Source organism: Prionailurus bengalensis, chromosome C2, assembly GCF_016509475.1.
Source record: "Prionailurus bengalensis isolate Pbe53 chromosome C2, Fcat_Pben_1.1_paternal_pri, whole genome shotgun sequence".
Taxonomy (NCBI): Eukaryota; Metazoa; Chordata; class Mammalia; order Carnivora; family Felidae; genus Prionailurus; species Prionailurus bengalensis.
The window spans coordinates 97,485,311-97,502,176 of record NC_057350.1 but is presented as its reverse complement, the minus strand read 5'-3'; the positions used below and the strand labels follow the sequence as shown (position 1 = coordinate 97,502,176).

At 37.9% G+C, this 16,866-nt stretch overlaps 1 protein-coding gene across 6 annotated transcripts in view; it reads right to left on the bottom strand.

Annotated features, from left to right (window-relative positions):
- The window catches only part of MECOM (MDS1 and EVI1 complex locus), a 564,248-nt gene that overhangs the window by 18,564 nt on the left and 528,818 nt on the right, over positions 1–16,866 (bottom strand). For 3 of the 6 annotated variants that reach the window (XM_043594949.1, XM_043594950.1, XM_043594953.1), the window contains 3 exons: positions 12,538–13,894; positions 10,006–10,093; positions 4,816–4,842 (listed from right to left, as the gene is read on the bottom strand). In XM_043594949.1, coding sequence (XP_043450884.1) covers positions 4,816–4,842; positions 10,006–10,093; positions 12,538–13,894 — 1,472 coding nt within the window. The remainder of the gene's footprint in view (positions 1–4,815; positions 4,843–10,005; positions 10,094–12,537; positions 13,895–16,866) is intronic. The other 3 variants (XM_043594951.1, XM_043594952.1, XM_043594954.1) reach the window with 2 other exon arrangements.

Below are 16,866 nucleotides of genomic sequence, written 5' to 3'. Positions count from 1 at the left end.
ACAATCAGAGGGTGGCATTTACTTTGATCCTTACTGTCCTTAGTTAGAAGGACTCACCCCTTTCCTTCAACTCTCCCCAAATGTTAAGTTTCCTTAGGGCTCATATTTTATTTGGAAGCTGCTTACTACTGAATTTTTAAGTAGAAAAGCAAACTCTCAGGCCATCCTGTTAAATCAACTCACCCATTATTTATTTGGTTCTCAGGCACTATGCCACCAGAGAGCTTGGAAAGCTGTTAAAAAGGTGTTTGCACTCTATATGCACTCTGTGTGTTTCTCAAAGAGCTGGGGTGTTAGACCAGGAGACTCCACACAAGGATAAAAATGGCAACAACCGCACATTCCAACAACTGTTCAATCCGAGAGGATGATTCTTTCCCTGATGAAATGGCAGGACACAATTGAAGGCCTAATTTATGAGCTCAGGTTCGAAAGAAAAGGTATCACTTCCTACTCAAAAGGAAAATTAACAAAATACGTATTCCATGGCTGGGCAGCTAGATGGAAGACCACTGGCTCCTTACGGAGAAGCAACCTCTTAACAGAATGGCCTGACCATGACGCTCTTCTTACAAAGAATATAGTGCACGCCTGATTCTTCAAACGACTATTCATGTTGTAGTTAGCTCTCTTTTTTCCCTTTATCCTGGAGTCTGCCCTCTCATTTCATGCCCGGACTCCTAATGCTAGCTACAAATTGCAACGTACAGGGTACCACTGCCAATTTGCCAAATGTCTTTCATCAAACATGGTGCAAAAAATCTCAGAGGAAAGTCAAGATACATTTACTTGTCAGACGACAAATGTGAACGCGTTGGGAGGCGGTAGGGGCTATAAGCTCAGGGGTTTGATTCATAATCACTCAGCTGCTAAAACATTCTCCACAGATGCAAGTGGACAGCACATTTGTCACTATGAAGGATTTTGACACATACTGATCACAGGGCAGAGATATGGAATTGATGCCGCTGCTCAGAGAGGTTGGCGGAAATTCTGTCCCTACAGAATACGGTCATTATCCTCCTCCAGCCAGGGCATTAGCATTTTTGTCTTGCGTGGGGTTTTCCTTCTTAAAAATCAATCCAGAAATATTTTATGACACTATTTTATTTGCATTTATTCCTTCTAATTGTGTCTTGCAGAGAATCATTTGGATATTCCACCCTCCATGGAATAAACTGTCTGAGTGAAAAATGACCTCTGGCCTTCAAGCTGATTAGCAGAAACAAGCAAGGGTGAGGGTCATGATCGCATATATTTATTGGGAAGAATAGCAAGTGCATGGGTGATGATTATTAATGTTTTATTTATGTACATTTAATATTGGAGTAAAGTTTCATTATCTAGTGGTTTTAAATCATTCGAGTGTCCGCCCCGCTGACACTGAGATTCCTGTGGCGATATATCTTCTAGAAACACTTTTCCTTTTATATGGAAAATAGTTTACTCATGACTATTATTCTCGGCTTTCATCTATAGCACATATAAACTACAAGCCCTTCAACTTATTTAAGAGCAATTGGCTGTTGAGAAATGTGTCTTGCTTTAGTAGCAGCAAATATCTCTTTTTGAAGAAAGATCATGGCGATTACATTACTTGAAACTATTTCAATTCGGGGAAACTATCAAGAAACAAGAAAATACACTATGGGCTTGATGACTAAACACTGGCATTCTTAAAGATAATAAGAAAAAGAATAGGGGTGACCCGAACGCTTCTCTTGAAAAGCCACCCCCACCTTTGGCTTCTGGTGTCAAATGAAAAGAAGATTGAACTGGAGTGGAGAAAAGGGAGAGAAGGAAGATCGAAAGTCAACTGAGGGTACTTATTGACACCACACACACACACACACACACCACTTTCTGTCCAGCTAGCAAACACTCCCACTAAAAGCCACCATGAATCCTCCCTTTCATCTTCATGAGATTTGCTCTTACTGCACTTGACCTCAGTTGAAAAGAAGGCGTTTCCCCAATAGGACAGATAGATGTGACTGAGATATCTGCCAGTTGGGTAGTTTAGCAATTCTGTGACCAACATCAGTCTGCCTATATCTTGGATTAAGGTGCTGAATTAAGATGAGCTAAGGGGCGTCTGGGTGGCTCAGTAAGTTAAGCGGCCGGCTTCGGCTCAGGTCATGATCTCACAGTTCGTGAGTTCAAGCCCAGCGTCGGGCTCTGTGCTGACAGGTCAGAGCCTGGAGCCTGCTTCAGATTCTGTGCCCCCCCCCTCTCTCTGCACCTCCCCTGCTAGTGCTCTGTCTCTCTCTGTCTCTTAAAAATAAACATTAAAAAAACAAAAGTAAAAAAAAAAAAGATGAGCTTCATCTAGTGTACAGGTCAAAACTCTAACTTTTTCACTCTGTAAGCTGACTCATGTGATGCTCCTCCTGAAATAACATGCATTTTACAAGAGAAGTAGTATGTTTTGACATTCATTTGAAAGTCTGGTTTGGTATTTTAGAAGTGAAGGTGAATTGGGATAAATGGAACAGAATCTCGCTACATTTATATTTCAATTATGAACAATCCAACGAAGAGGGCAATGTGTACTACTATAAAAAAGAAATTTGCTGAGAATGGGGAAAATAAAGGAAGAAAAGTTAGATCATATATTTTAGAAATGCATTTCCCTGTGTCCTATTAATGTCATACGCTAATCTCTGATCAGTAAATGACAGGGCTTTTTTTTTCCTATGGAACAGTAATTTTTATTTATATATACAATAGTTGTTGATGGTATCTGCAGCCAGATGTCTGGAAAAGGAAGTCATTGCACCCCCTTTCAGTCCCCAAGAGACTATTAACTTTATATTGACGCAAACTAATATTTAGACACAATTCCCTAGATCCTACCAAAAAATGTAGTTATCTCTCTAGTCAAATAAAGTTAGTATTTCTAAAAACATTTCAGCAGGCAAGATATCATCAGCTGGGTCCTAAGCACTTAGCCTAACATTTATTATCTGGCAGCCAACAATTGATGACATAAAGAAGTTTCTCATTAAAACCATTAAAGTGACAACCTGATGATATGAAATGATAAGTCCAATGGCACCATGAATTATGTGACTTAATGTTTTACAAATTAGATTACACATGTCTTTATCATAAAACAACTAACTTTTCATAAATAACTTATGATGGGAAAGTTTGTAGATTTGGGAGTTTTCTATATTTATTCCCTTGATAATCTTAAGAAATCTCAAAATTGTGGCCATTTGGGGGAAATGTTAAGTATTCACATTTTACAATTATCTCACTCCACGTATCACATTCAGCAGTCATGATTATGAAACCCCTTAGAATTTGTTTACCACTCAGAATGATATACTTTAATATTTTAGTAGTTCCCACTAATATCTATGTTTTATAATAAGACTATAAATCATGGCTCTGAAAACCCTATGATTCAGGGAATGGATGTGTTTCCAAAGCACTGAAATGGCAGTTGCTACCATTGCATCACCAGGAAAGGGGGTCTAACTTAAAATCTGGATTGGCTTTGTATAATTGGTAGAACCATTGGGCGTGCTATGTAGGAGATAGCATATGACAAATAAAGCAGCCAATGACATAGATATTGTCAAGTAATATGCCACCTTATAAAGGATGAGGACCCTGAGGCATGATACTCAGGATGGATCTCTGCCCGGAAAGGCAGAAGAGAAACACTGGAAATACAGGTCATGGTCATCAAAGCCCAAGCCCATCAACTGCACAGCTTTGTCTAAGGAAGTCTTAGTCTCTCTCTCTCTACCCCTGCCTCCTTCCCTGTTCCTCTTTCTCTCTTCTTTTTAAATAAATGGACTTTTGAAATAAATGGACTTAATTCCTGTCTATCAAAATGAGAAAAATCACAACTCATCCCATATTCCACAGAAGAAATAAAATGGAGGAATTTCTGGTAAAGAAAATCTAATGTCAGAGAAAATAGGCAAGTGCTAAAGTGTTCCAACTTGAACTGACTGATACATTTCTATATGGTGACCAAAAAAATTGACCCATATTCCAGGACTTTACTCATATCTCAGAATCAGAATAATTTTGAGTAAAGAAGAGACTGAAGGTGTAGAATTACATATGATTAGAAGAAATTCTGTAATATGTGTTATTTATATGTATTTCCATTGACCCAAGGTTTATTTGGGAGTGAAAAGTAAACAAGCAGTATTCTTTGCATTTTGGACAAAAAAGAAAGCTAATACCTAGCATCACTACCTGACAACTGACTGTATCTGGAAATAGAAACAAATTTGAGGACGTGAGACCCAAGGCTAAAAGATCCATTTCCTAGTTAGACATGGATTTCTAAACATTTAGTCTTATTATTCCAAATAACCAGAACCAAGTTCTGCCCTGGGATATACGGATGTGGATTCCAATGTCAGCTTGTGTCTACATGTAGGTTCAGGTTTTAACCTTTTGAAGGCTTTATCAAAAGCATCTTTAACATGCTGATATAGGCTCCCCCAAATAATGGTTGTTTCCACTTAGTGACCCATTTCGAAGGCTCTTTTAACAACATGCTCCCAAGTGCCGAGAAGGAGTTCTACATCAAGGTATAATTACATGGAATGGGTCACATTTATAAAATAAACTTCTTTCTGTAAACAATTTCTAGCACACTAAATGCCCAATTAAAACGGAAGGTATTTTGCAGCTTGACAAAGCGGGAAAACTATCCGCTGAAGCCATATCATTTAATGGAAAGTGGCTCAGAATCCTTTATCATCTGTACAGCACTTTATAATATAAGTTGTTTTCCTTTTAATGCTACATTATTTGAGTCAAAAATATAAGTAGGAAACTTACCCAAGTTCTCTGATCAGGCAGTTGGAACTGGGAGCAAAATTGAAACAAAAACAAAAAATTACTTCTGTATCAGTATCTTTATTGCAATCTATCCTTTGAGAAATTAACATTTATACGGACTTTGTAATTTTTGCTTATCATGTAACTGTACCTTGAGTAAAGGCTTTGGAAATGAAACTTAAATGTTTTTATAACACTGCTGGATTTCCTCTATTTACCTAAATTAAATTTTAGAATCAAGGTTATAAACCAGACTGTTCTTTCTTCCAAGAAAGCCAAACACTACCTACTACCACCAAATCTTAAATAGCAAAGTAGATACTTCCTTATTTGTTTTTACTCACTGTAAAACAAGACTCCTAAACTTTAATAAATACAACTTAAGCAATTTCCTGAAAAAAAAAATCTAGTCTCTTGCATTTTTATAATGTTAATAAGAAAGAAAATAAGATATTTACTCGAACGTGAATTATTAAGTAACAACAAGGTAATGTGCTGGGAAATGCACTGCCTGACTTTTACAAGCATGGGACTCAGACCATTAGCAGTCAGAACACATAAGGATATTAATTAAAAGTTACCTATGTCAACTTATGACAAGAATCACTTGGGAAAACTTCAGTGAGCCGGGAGCTCTTCCAGGAAACACAAACGTTATATCCTTAAAGTTATCATTTTGCTTGGGTAAAGGAGCTATATCTTGCTTTTATAAGTTATGGTGTCTTTAATAAGGAAGATACATAGTTTTTTAAGGGTAAAAGATTTATTGCAGAGGAAATCTAACAATAAGAAACACTTTGTCAAAAGCAAAATAGAAGGGCAAAAGACTTAAGTAATTTTCACATCAATATATAAAAGATAACTTGGAAAAAGACTAACTTTTTCCCAGTTCTATGGGATACAGTAACAGGGTAGTCAGACACTTTAAAAAGAAGAGAATAAAAATGAAGGCATAAAGGACAGAAACAGAGTTTCTGTTGCAGATATACACAAAGCCAAACATCTGGAAATAAAATGTATTAATAACCAAAAATATATTTAAAATATAGGCAAATCAAGGAATAGCCAGTTTTACAGTAACACAATTACCAAATGATTTCTATGGCAATTTGAAAAAGCTAGCAATGTAAATGCCAAGTACCTAAAACACACAGTAGCCAATGAAATGGACTTTCCAGAATCGCACAATAATCCCATCCCCTCCATCTCACCTACTTGTGGCTGTCATTCTTTTTCAAAATTATAATCTAGACTAAGACTCCCCAAACAATTTTCAACCACATTTCTAGGAAGAACGTCCATAGTCCATATTTGTACCTTACATTTAACTTATTTCTAAAAGAAAACAGAAATATAAATAGTCCTCTAGTGGCCTGACACAGCAAACATACTTCTTAGAATGAAGTGAGTGAGGAATTTAGACCCTGAAAATGAAAACAAAAAACAAAACAAAACAAAATAGCAATTATCTTTTAATTTTGGTGTATGTGTTCTTATATCTTATAGACATTTTTGACAAGATTTTAAAAATATGTATTATTATCCCAAAAGTCAGTGAGATGGCCTAATAATCTTTTAATAAAATTCAATAAAATATCAATATCGAATTAAAGTATCTATTGAGGTGTTCACCTTTCATTGATTAGGAATTGTGCCCTGGGGAGGAATATGCTGGGTACAATACAAAGACATACAAAAGTTATAAGATCAGACTTGACCAGAGAATACCCCTACCAAGAATTTATATATATATATATATATATATATATATATGTGTGTGTGTGTATATTATACATATAATTTATAATGTATAATGTATAATACATATTATACATATATATGTATACATATATATACATAATATGTATATATAATATATATATATATATATTTCTATGTTTTCTCTAAAGCATTAAAGAGTATGTGTTCCCCTTGAGGCACCTGGGTGGCTCAGTTGATTAAGCATCCGACCTTGGCTCAGGTCATCTCACGGCTCATGACTTTGAGCCCCTCGTCAGGCTCTGTGCTGACAGTGCAGAGCCTGCTTGGAATTCTCTCTCTCTCCCTCTCTCTCTGCTTCTCCCTTACTCATACATGATGATGATATTATTATTATTATTACCCTGAGAAATACATAGGGAATGCATTATTCTCATTTGGAAGACAAACATACAGAAGCCCCAGAGGGACCATGTGATTTGCTCCAGTGTACTTTAAATTGGAAAATGAAGTAATGAATAGTCTTACCCAAGCATTTATTTAGCTATAAAATAAAGGCAAGGCCTGGGAGCAGAGGCAAAGCCTTCCATTTTGGCCTTCTGCTCTGTGCCACCCTTACTGCTGCCCAATGAGGCAGTACCAAGAACACATTAAGCATCTTTCCAAGTACTTCTAGACACATCAGAGCTCCCCTAAAGAAAGTGGGCTCAGGGGATGGCAGGAGGTCATTTTACTAACGGTTCTTTACATTCGAAATGGGATACTTCCGCATTCACTATAATGAGAGCTTTTCCTCATTTAGGTCCTTCCACTTGCCAGGCACGATGTGTACCATGTTATGTACGTTAAAACGAACCCATACGGCCACCCCGGTAAAGCTGGTAGGGTGTGCCCATTATGCTGATAGAGAGGCTCAGAGAGATGAACTGCGTTGGTCCAATCCTGAGCGTTTTTGCTAATAAGCAGCCACAAAGCAGTCATTTTTGCTCCCAAATCCTGGCAGGTTGTCTTTGTGTTGTTTGCGTTCATTTATGGGAAAGGAAATCTTGAGACTAGGATGGAATTGATAGAGTACTAGAAAGAACAGAAGAATTCTGCTGAAACTTCAGGACATTTGAGGCAGATTTTCTGAAAGAGCAGACTATTTGGTCTGAAGGCTTGATGAAAATAGGGTGACCCAAGCTTCTCCCAGGTGACAGTCTTTATTCCACCTGTAGCCCAGTGATAAACGGCCATTGCACATGAAAACAGCTACAATGTTTATAAAAATAATGAAATATTTCTGTAGTAGTTGGTAAACAGCCTCTGCTCCAAGAACCCTGACTTGCCCCCCTACCGTCCTGGCCTCATCTCAAAAGACCCTTCAGCCAGCCCGCCAGCCAACAACTGCGGCATTAACATTGGTGCAGCAAGGACTTCCAAGATCCTGCTCCAGAATTCCAGGAGTCCATTCCAACTGGTCAGTATTCATGACATAGGAGGTGTTAAATATGTTGACTATCACTCATGGGTCCTGTTCTAATAGCAGCAATAGGCAGTCACTTCCGCCAAGACTTGACATTCTGGAAACACACACTGCCACTGTGCTCCTACAGGCATGTTTGCGAGGCTCTGAGGGAATGACTGCTGTTCTCCAAGTATGGCACGTACATCTCATCATTTGTGATCCTTCACTCACTTTGGAAATAATGAAAGATAGCACATTTTCTTATATTATGTGATTAAAACACGCACATACTATAACACTTGTATGCACGTGTAGAGTTATTGGTAGGCAAAATTGTTCATCTTATGAACTAGGAAATTTACTTTGGCTAGTTAAAAATCTGAATTTCAGAGAGAATAGGGACTTTACACCCAACTCCTTCATCCTACAGATAAGGAACTAAGAGCCAGATAGACTGTCACTCAAGGACCCTGAATCCCATCTTTTTTCCATCCATTACACCATGTACCCATAGCACTTCATTTTGAAGTGATTAGTTACTAAATTTTAAAGATAATTAGAATATGAAAACAATTTGATTCTTATAACTAAAGATATATAACTATAATATCCCTGTGAGCATTTAGTTATGATCAGAAAGTAACTATCAAAAAGATACACTTTTCATACAATATCTGACACAAAATGCATGCAACGTTCATCTTCCTTAGCCCATGAGGCCTAAAAGTGCAATTTAAATCAACCTAAATGTAAAATATAAATACCTGATAAACATTTATTATTTTATAACTCTTTTCTTTTCCATAAGGTAACTATAAAAATCATATCATTCCTTAGCCTTTCCACATCAAATGAACAGTGACTGGAATATTTCTAACCCTTTTACTACTAAATCATGAATTTCCTCACTTTGAAATAGAGAGAATTTTTGAACAATGATAGATTTCTCCAGCTAACCAGAAGATGGTACTTCAGTTCTCATACTCTGTTATTCGGGACGTTGGGAAAGTACTTGAAAAATTGACGAAAAGGCAGCAGAGGGGGAGGGGGCAGAATGGCAGGGAGAGTCACATTCCAAGATAATTTAATTACCTCACAACTTTCTATAAGACATCTTGCATAAAATTCCACCAGTTTTATTAGAGGAGCACAATTTTTAGTTTGAATATGTTGCAACGCAATAAATTAGTTCACTGATTTTAAGCATTTTCATAAAAATTTTGCTTACCGTCTATAAAGACCAGAGCTTATAACCTTTAAAATCAGAAATAAGGAAAACAAAATATCAGGTTAAAAAAAAAAAAAACGTTTAAGATGTTTGTAGATTTGTTCTTTCAATACAATTTCTACATTTTGATTGATAGGTAAACCAGTTTTTAAAAATAACCAAATACGTAAGGAGATAGAAATGAGCCAATTAGATGGCACTGCTTTGTATTCTTCTTGTGATGAAAAACTGTATATATTTTGATAAATGGACACAGCCCCATTCAGCAAATAGCTCTGTGTATTGTGGTAAATTCTTGTGCAATTACAGAACTTCGCTGGAATGCCCAGTGGTCTCTAGATAAATTCCTTCACCCTCTATGGTAACAACTTGTCAGGTAGACTCATTTCCTGTTTTTTATCTAAGCACTAAAGGACTTCAAGGACTTTCATGAGTTTGGGACGAGTCACAGTCTGACCCATCTCTCATTATCAGTAATTTTTAAACACACACAAAAAAAAACTTCAATATTTATTTTCTTAACTGAATTTTGTTCACTCCAAAATATACTTTGGATCGGTAAATAGTTAGCAGGAGACAATAATTTGACACCCCAAAACATGTTATTTTTCCACATATATTAATTTTTTTCTTTAAAGAGTTTGGGTTTTAATTCTGCTAGAATTTCCTGTGTTCTTCCACACCAGCGTCATAGGAAATCCTAATGTTCTCAAGATTTCTTTCATTTCATTGCACCTGCTTTTCAGGATCAACAAGTTAGTTTACAAGCTTGAAGTCTCAAATTCAAAATACTTACTTGTGGGTGAAATAAGAATCCTGGCGAAGGTCTCAAGTATTTCTCTTTTAAAGCTTCAAGTGGGTCAGTTAGTTTTCTTTTCTCTACTCTGAAAGGTTAAAATTCGTTTTTGAAGATGAATCAGTCTCATGTATCAATCGCTACATAATTACTGACATTTAAACAGCTACCAATAAAACAAATGGTAGATTTCTGGGAAGCACACTAATAAAAATATAAAGACATCTGTTCAGCTCTTGAAGAATACTCATGGCACTTCTAGGCGCTCATAGAAAGAAGGTCCTATTCACAATGGTAAAATCCTATTGGGTGACTAGTAACACTAATAATGAGGAAATATAAAAACTGAAGAGTCATGAAACCGGAGGCTTGGTCACAGATTTGTACCTTTCCATTTCAAATGCAGACAAGAAGGCTTGATGATTTTGAAATCATGAGGACAGAGCTCATTCTGAAAATTAAAGTCATTTTCTGCCAAGAAAGTGTTCCCCTAGACATTCGTTATATTTCCCCCATACTTGCCAATGAGGGCAGGAGAGTTTCTAAGCACCTATGCATTCTGCTCCCCTCTCTTTGAGGTCCCTCTTTTGGATGCCACTGCTGATAAAGAGGGCAGGCAAAAGGGGGTGGAGGGAAAAGGAAGAGGAACTTTTTGAAGATAGAGAAATATAAAAATTATCAGCATATCCCTTCTGCTTTCTAAATGTTTGTTATTCTATTTTCTATTAAGTATGCAGGAAGTGACATCATGGGTTAAATTAATTTCTTTTACCAACTGTTGACACATTTCTTTTTAAGAACGGTTGAATAAGCACGCTTCTAAAATAGAATCAAAATTAATAAAAACAGCTACCACTTCTTGAAAGTTTATAGATGCTATGTTTTGCATACACTATGTCACTTACTGAAACAGGTCCTCTTATACCCATTTTATGAATTAAAAAAAAAAAAGAACAACTTTAAGACACGGGAAAGCTGAGATTTCAACTCAGGTCTTGCACTAAAACTGGTGTTTAGGCATTTCATGACTTGGGTAGAATGACAGGCCTAGGTCCCTTATTCGGAATGAAACACCAGGGAGAAGACTGAGTTTTGAGTTAAGCAAGGGGCAGAGAGGGTTAGGATATGATGGAGAAGAGTGTAATGGGTGTGTGGAGGAACTGGAAACCCATTGCCACTGGGAGGGTCTGAGAAAAAAAAAAAGTCTAAGGGATTATCTTCACAAAGGGCTGAGATGTATCACTGAGTTGGAAATACAACCTCACTGGCAATGGGTAACACACAATCTACACCCCAAATATGGAAGTTCTGTCTTCCCTTCTTTTACCTCTCTTATGGAGACTGCCACAAGAATTAAGACATAATAATTGGGAAAAAGTGCACAGGCATGGTACTGATGGCTCGGAAAATATTTTTGCACTGTCCTTTTCAATTCCCTTCAAGCTGGGGGGGGGGGGGCGGGGAGGTGGGGTAGCGCTCAACATACCGGCCGTATTTCTTAGTTAATGTATTATAGATAATACAGGTAGAAAAGGAATCTTTGGTGAAAAGAGTTTGCGGCTCTAGTACTGATTAAGTAATAGGAACTCAATGAGTATTGTCGAATGAAAGAGTAGCACAAACTTGTTCGTGGAAGAGAATCAGGCAAAAATACGAAAATAGTCTCATCTTACACGAGTCCAATAAGCAATTATCCATGCCTTCCATTGATTCTTGACATTGTTCAAGACTCGAATGAGAAAGTAGATGTGAAAACGCTTGGTAATATTTAAAATACACAATAAGCATAATTACTATTATTCATACTTTTAAAGAAAGCTGGTATTTAAAAAATAAATAAATCATTCTGAATGTCAAGTGAGTGTTAACAGAATACTGTCTATGAGGCTTTTTATTAAGCATATATGTTTCCCCCCCAAAGCACTTTTGGATGCATCAAAGAAAACTGGATAACGAAGGTATTAAACAGTGACGTGTCTTTCAAAACCAGCCACTCACATGATACACAAAACATTTTTGTGATTAATATTTCACTTACTTTGGCTTGCTGGGAGATTTATATAGAAACAGAATCTGAGCGGTACTTATTAAGGATGTGTTGGTCGGTTAACAAAGAGAAAACGCATGCTGTTCTGCATCCCACCTCATTCCAAATATCCTGACCCGCTTGAGTACCCACACATATTTGCATTAATCCTTCAGGAGCCTCATTCTTCTGCCACTTGACAGCTTGCTTTAAATACGGCTTTCCCATATTTTCCACTTAAAAAATGTGTTCAAAAATAAATTTATTGTCAGGGGAAAGAACTCTGTGGGCCTCATCCAAAACCCCAAATTCAGAGACATCCAAAAATAAGTCCAAACTTAATGAGTTGACCGTCTGAATAAAAAATGAATTCACTAGATCAAACAACTTTACTCTCTGCCTTGTAATAATAACAAAAATGGTTTGTTAAAAGCCATGGCTTTCAACTGCAAACCCTGCCCTTTGTACACGTCGTCCACATTTAATCGTCTCCTGTCCACCCTTACCTGTAAATAGGGTCCATAAAGAAAGGAGTGGGTCTAGCATGCTGCAAGGAACCATCTGATGCTGGTCTTGGTTCAATGCTGCTTCCTTTCTTTTCCCCAAACACGTGGTTTTTACGAGGCTCGGTCAGCTTTGTCCCACTGGCTCTACTCCTACTGCCCATGCTTAGATCCAGGGGCTGGTCTTGGCTTGTGGCAGGTGTTGCTGGAGGCTTGGAGGGGACTGGAGTCAAGGGCTTCTCGTCCTTTCGCTTAGTGGTGAGATCAAAGGGAGACTCAGAGCTTCCCTTCTGCAGTTTCTTTACTTCACTTGGTGATTGGGGTTCCATTTTCAAAGGTAACGATCTCAAGTCTCTATCAGGAAATGGGTACATTGATTGAGAGAATGCTGGAAAAAACGGGAGGGGAAACATGGAAGGGTAAGGTAAAGCTCCAACTTTTTTGTCTTGCAGCCCCACCAGTCCTGTTGAACCAAAGTATTTTTCAGCAATAGAAGCAATAGCTTTTATAGAATCATTCACAGCTCCTGACACCGCAGTTTGCTCCTCTAAAGATGGTGAGAAAATGGAATGATTGCTGTATTCTTTCTTATTATGTATTGAAGCCAGATTCTGAAGCGGGCTTACTTTGTCTTTGAACATTTTACCATTTTCTTTAAATTTCTCTTTATCACTTTCAATGTCACTTTCCAGATCAGAGCCCGAGGTTGTTTCCAGGTCACTGCCACTTGGCGTACTGACATCATCAAGGTCACTACTCTCTGACTGGTCACTGATTTTCTCAAGGGGCCTCTCTTCAGAGGACCTCTCGGGCTGGAGCTCCACTGGCTTATTGTCCCCTACAGGTGGGTGTTTAGATAGTGCCTTCAAAATATCCTGTGTAGCTGGCAGTATCTGAGGATGTGTCATGAGGGGACTTTGACTTTTGTTTGTCTGTTCAGTACTTGATAGTCCTTTAACAGGAGAACTAGCAGGTATCAAAGGAGGCCTGTGGTACAAGCCGGAAGGAAACAGACCAGGGAAGCTAAAAGAAAATCCAGGAGCTGTTGGAAAGGTAAGACCAGCAGGATGCCTATTGGCACCAAAATAGTCAGCAAGGCCCGGGTTGGCATGACTCATATTAACCATGGACGTTTTATCCATAGCTGGGGTTCCAGGAAGTGAAATGCCTTGGCCAAAAAATCCACCTGCCGCAAAATGGTTCTTGCCCTCACAAAACCTCCTGTGTTTATTTAAGGAAGACGTAGTGCTGAACATTTGTCCACAGTCTTTGCACTTGATTTGGGTTCTGCAATCAGCATGCATGCGCTTATGACGACAAAGGTTTGAAAACTGAGTATAGGATTTATGGCAGACCTCACCTGTGTGCAAACAACAAAAGAGAATCTCAGGCTTTATGGCAATTGCTTCTGAATTTAGCAAATATCACAATTGGTTTACCCAAAATTGCAATTAGGAAGCCAGGAAAAGTTGTTGGAGGTACGAATCTGGGTACTCCCAACACAGAAAACCCCATGTCACTAGATTCCAAAGCAAGGCATCCAACCTGACAAATGTCTTGAGGCAGCACAAATATTTCATATATAAATATATTTAAATATTTTGTCATCCCCATTGCAAAATATTTTTTCATCATATTTGTGTATTTAAATATTTATAGCAAAGTCCAATTCCAGCATGCATTGACTTCCCACCCCATTGCTACCCTCATAGAATCTTACAAATTCAAGTCTCAAGGCGTACTAAACATAAAACATAACAGGAACCCCTTTAAAATTTTAGACCACTTAAAGACTTCTAAGTCGTAGCACCAAAACAAAATAAAACAGCCTTTCCCTCGACCAGAAACTTTACCTTCATTCCCTCTCCCCCTGGGGAAAAAGCCTGTGACTGCCCTACCATTATTTAATTTGTATTATATCATATGCTCTCATCATTCACACATCAAAGCCACACAACAATGCACATTGTGTATTCTGAGACATTTTTAACAATCATTTTCATGATTTGAGAAAGACTGACATAATTTACAATGGCTCTATTTTAAGCCTGCAAAGGAAGCTAAATTGAATGTGGTCCATCCTGCATTGCTGGTTCCCATGAACTATGATCACGTCCTCTGACTTCCCCTCACACCAGTGGTTGTGCTAACCTTCCTGCATTTATGAAACCCCCGTCCTTGGGAAATACGTCCACTTGTTGTCATATCTTCGCCGGTTATCTCAGGGCTTGACTTCTATGTGGGTTAGCCAACTATGGTAAGCAGGGAGAGTGTTCTGAGTGCTCTAATCCAGAAAGAACACGGCAGGGCACGGCTGGGAAAGAACCCTCTTCGCGGAAAATTTGCCAAAAAAGTAGAACATCTTCCTCCTCACAGATGAGAGAACAGATCTAAGTGTATTTTAAGACCAAACTTCGTAACCTTTAAAAACTCCTTTGCTGGGTAAGAATTCCCCTCACTTCGCAGGCCGGCAGGATTATAGTATCCATTTCCTAAGCATCACATTTTTTTTATCTGACTTTAGTAGAGGTGAATCCGCTTTATGTGTGAGCTTACTTTAACAATCCCGTGCACGTTTGATACATGCAGAAACATGATATGCCTTGTTGGTGATTACTGAAACAAATTTATATAAGAAATTAAATTGAAGACAAAATACGACATTTATTGCTTTCATGTGATGGCTGCCTTTGAGCGCAGAGTGGTTGAGCTCCTAAGTGAAAGCAGTAATAGTTGAAAAAAAAAAACTCGAAGGAGATTTTATAGATGTTCAATCACGCAAAACTCACCCAAAAGTTGGATTATCCCACACACCACCAAACAGGAAGTACCAAGTGATTCCATAATATTTCTTTTACTACTAATGATTAAAATGCACTGCTACATATATCACTGCACTTAGTAATAGTTAAGGAGCTTTCAACTGTGGGATGATTCATGACATTATAGAGGCTGTAACATGCATTTTAATGGGAAGAGAAGATGTGAGTGATTTCTTTTCAAATTATTCTACTGGAATATATTGACCAGAGACTACTTTAAAAGTATATACTAGTAACCATATACAATAAATACACATGCTATTTAAATTCTTTGATACACTAATTAAAACCATATGACGTAGAGGGTAGAAACATGAGGCTTTCGCTGGTTATACTAATTCAGCTATGAGCAATAACAAGAAATAGTAAATAAAATGTCGTTGGAATTATAAAAGTTCACTCATCAAGAAAGTAACACGTCTCCTCTGGGCATTAAAAGGCGTTGAGAAAACGTCTCGATGGGTATTCAACCACGGCAGAAACTTTTGAAAGGTTTGCAAGTGTTTGGCAAAGAAATGTTGCTCTCTCTATTCCTTTCTTATACCTGGATGGATTGAAGAAAATCAGGAGCTTCTCTACATCGGAGTAACAGAAGGTGCATTAGACTTTCCTGGTTGCCACCCCGTGTTACACAGATGAGCGATGTCTGTGTCAGGTCTTAAGAACAGAGAATCTGGGATGTTTCCTTAGGCGGAGGCTTTGTTTTCCTCACTTGAATGTCTGGCCTGGCCCACCACTAACCACCAGGCCTCCAGGTAAACGGCTCAATTGATGTTGAAGTCTATACTGTACTGTAATTTTCTCAGTAATAGGAATTAGCCAGCAGTTAACATTGCATTTTTCTACTTATTAAACAAATTAAGAGGTATTTTGAATATGTTCAGCCTATTAGAGCATGTGGTTTCTATTTGGGAAGGCTGGAGGTTTCTGCAAAGGCAGTGAGTAATTACCTTAGCACTGGTGACTTTGGGCTCAAGCTTGGCGGTACACTGTAATAAGAGACAGTTGCCATAAACACACCAGTGGGGGTAAATCGTGGTGTGTGGCCTTCTGGTGAGAAACAGATATCAACTCTAGGTGAACCTCCTCCACTCCCAATCTCCACACCAACTCTCCTCTTTTGTTCTGAAATTACATGGCTATTATTCATAATTACCCCATGGTTCTCTGTCAGATTTTACATTTGAAGAATTCCATCTGCTATTTAAATTTACCAATAATTACTGAGAATCCATTTGTGGCAAATAGTTGTGCAAGCTGATTGGAAAGGGACACCCTATAGTGCTTTAAAATGAAACACTTGATTTCAACACAATTAAAATTCCAGATCCCAGGACCTTAGATAATAGGAATCTATATTTTCCAACTTTTGGCTTAAATAATAGAGAAATCATTAAGTCGTTAAATAGAGAATCCGTTCAGTCTATTTTTTCCCACCAAGACACAATAAACGTACCAAAATTTGTTTCTGAGGAATCAGAAATACATGAGTTATTTATGCCTGTAACAC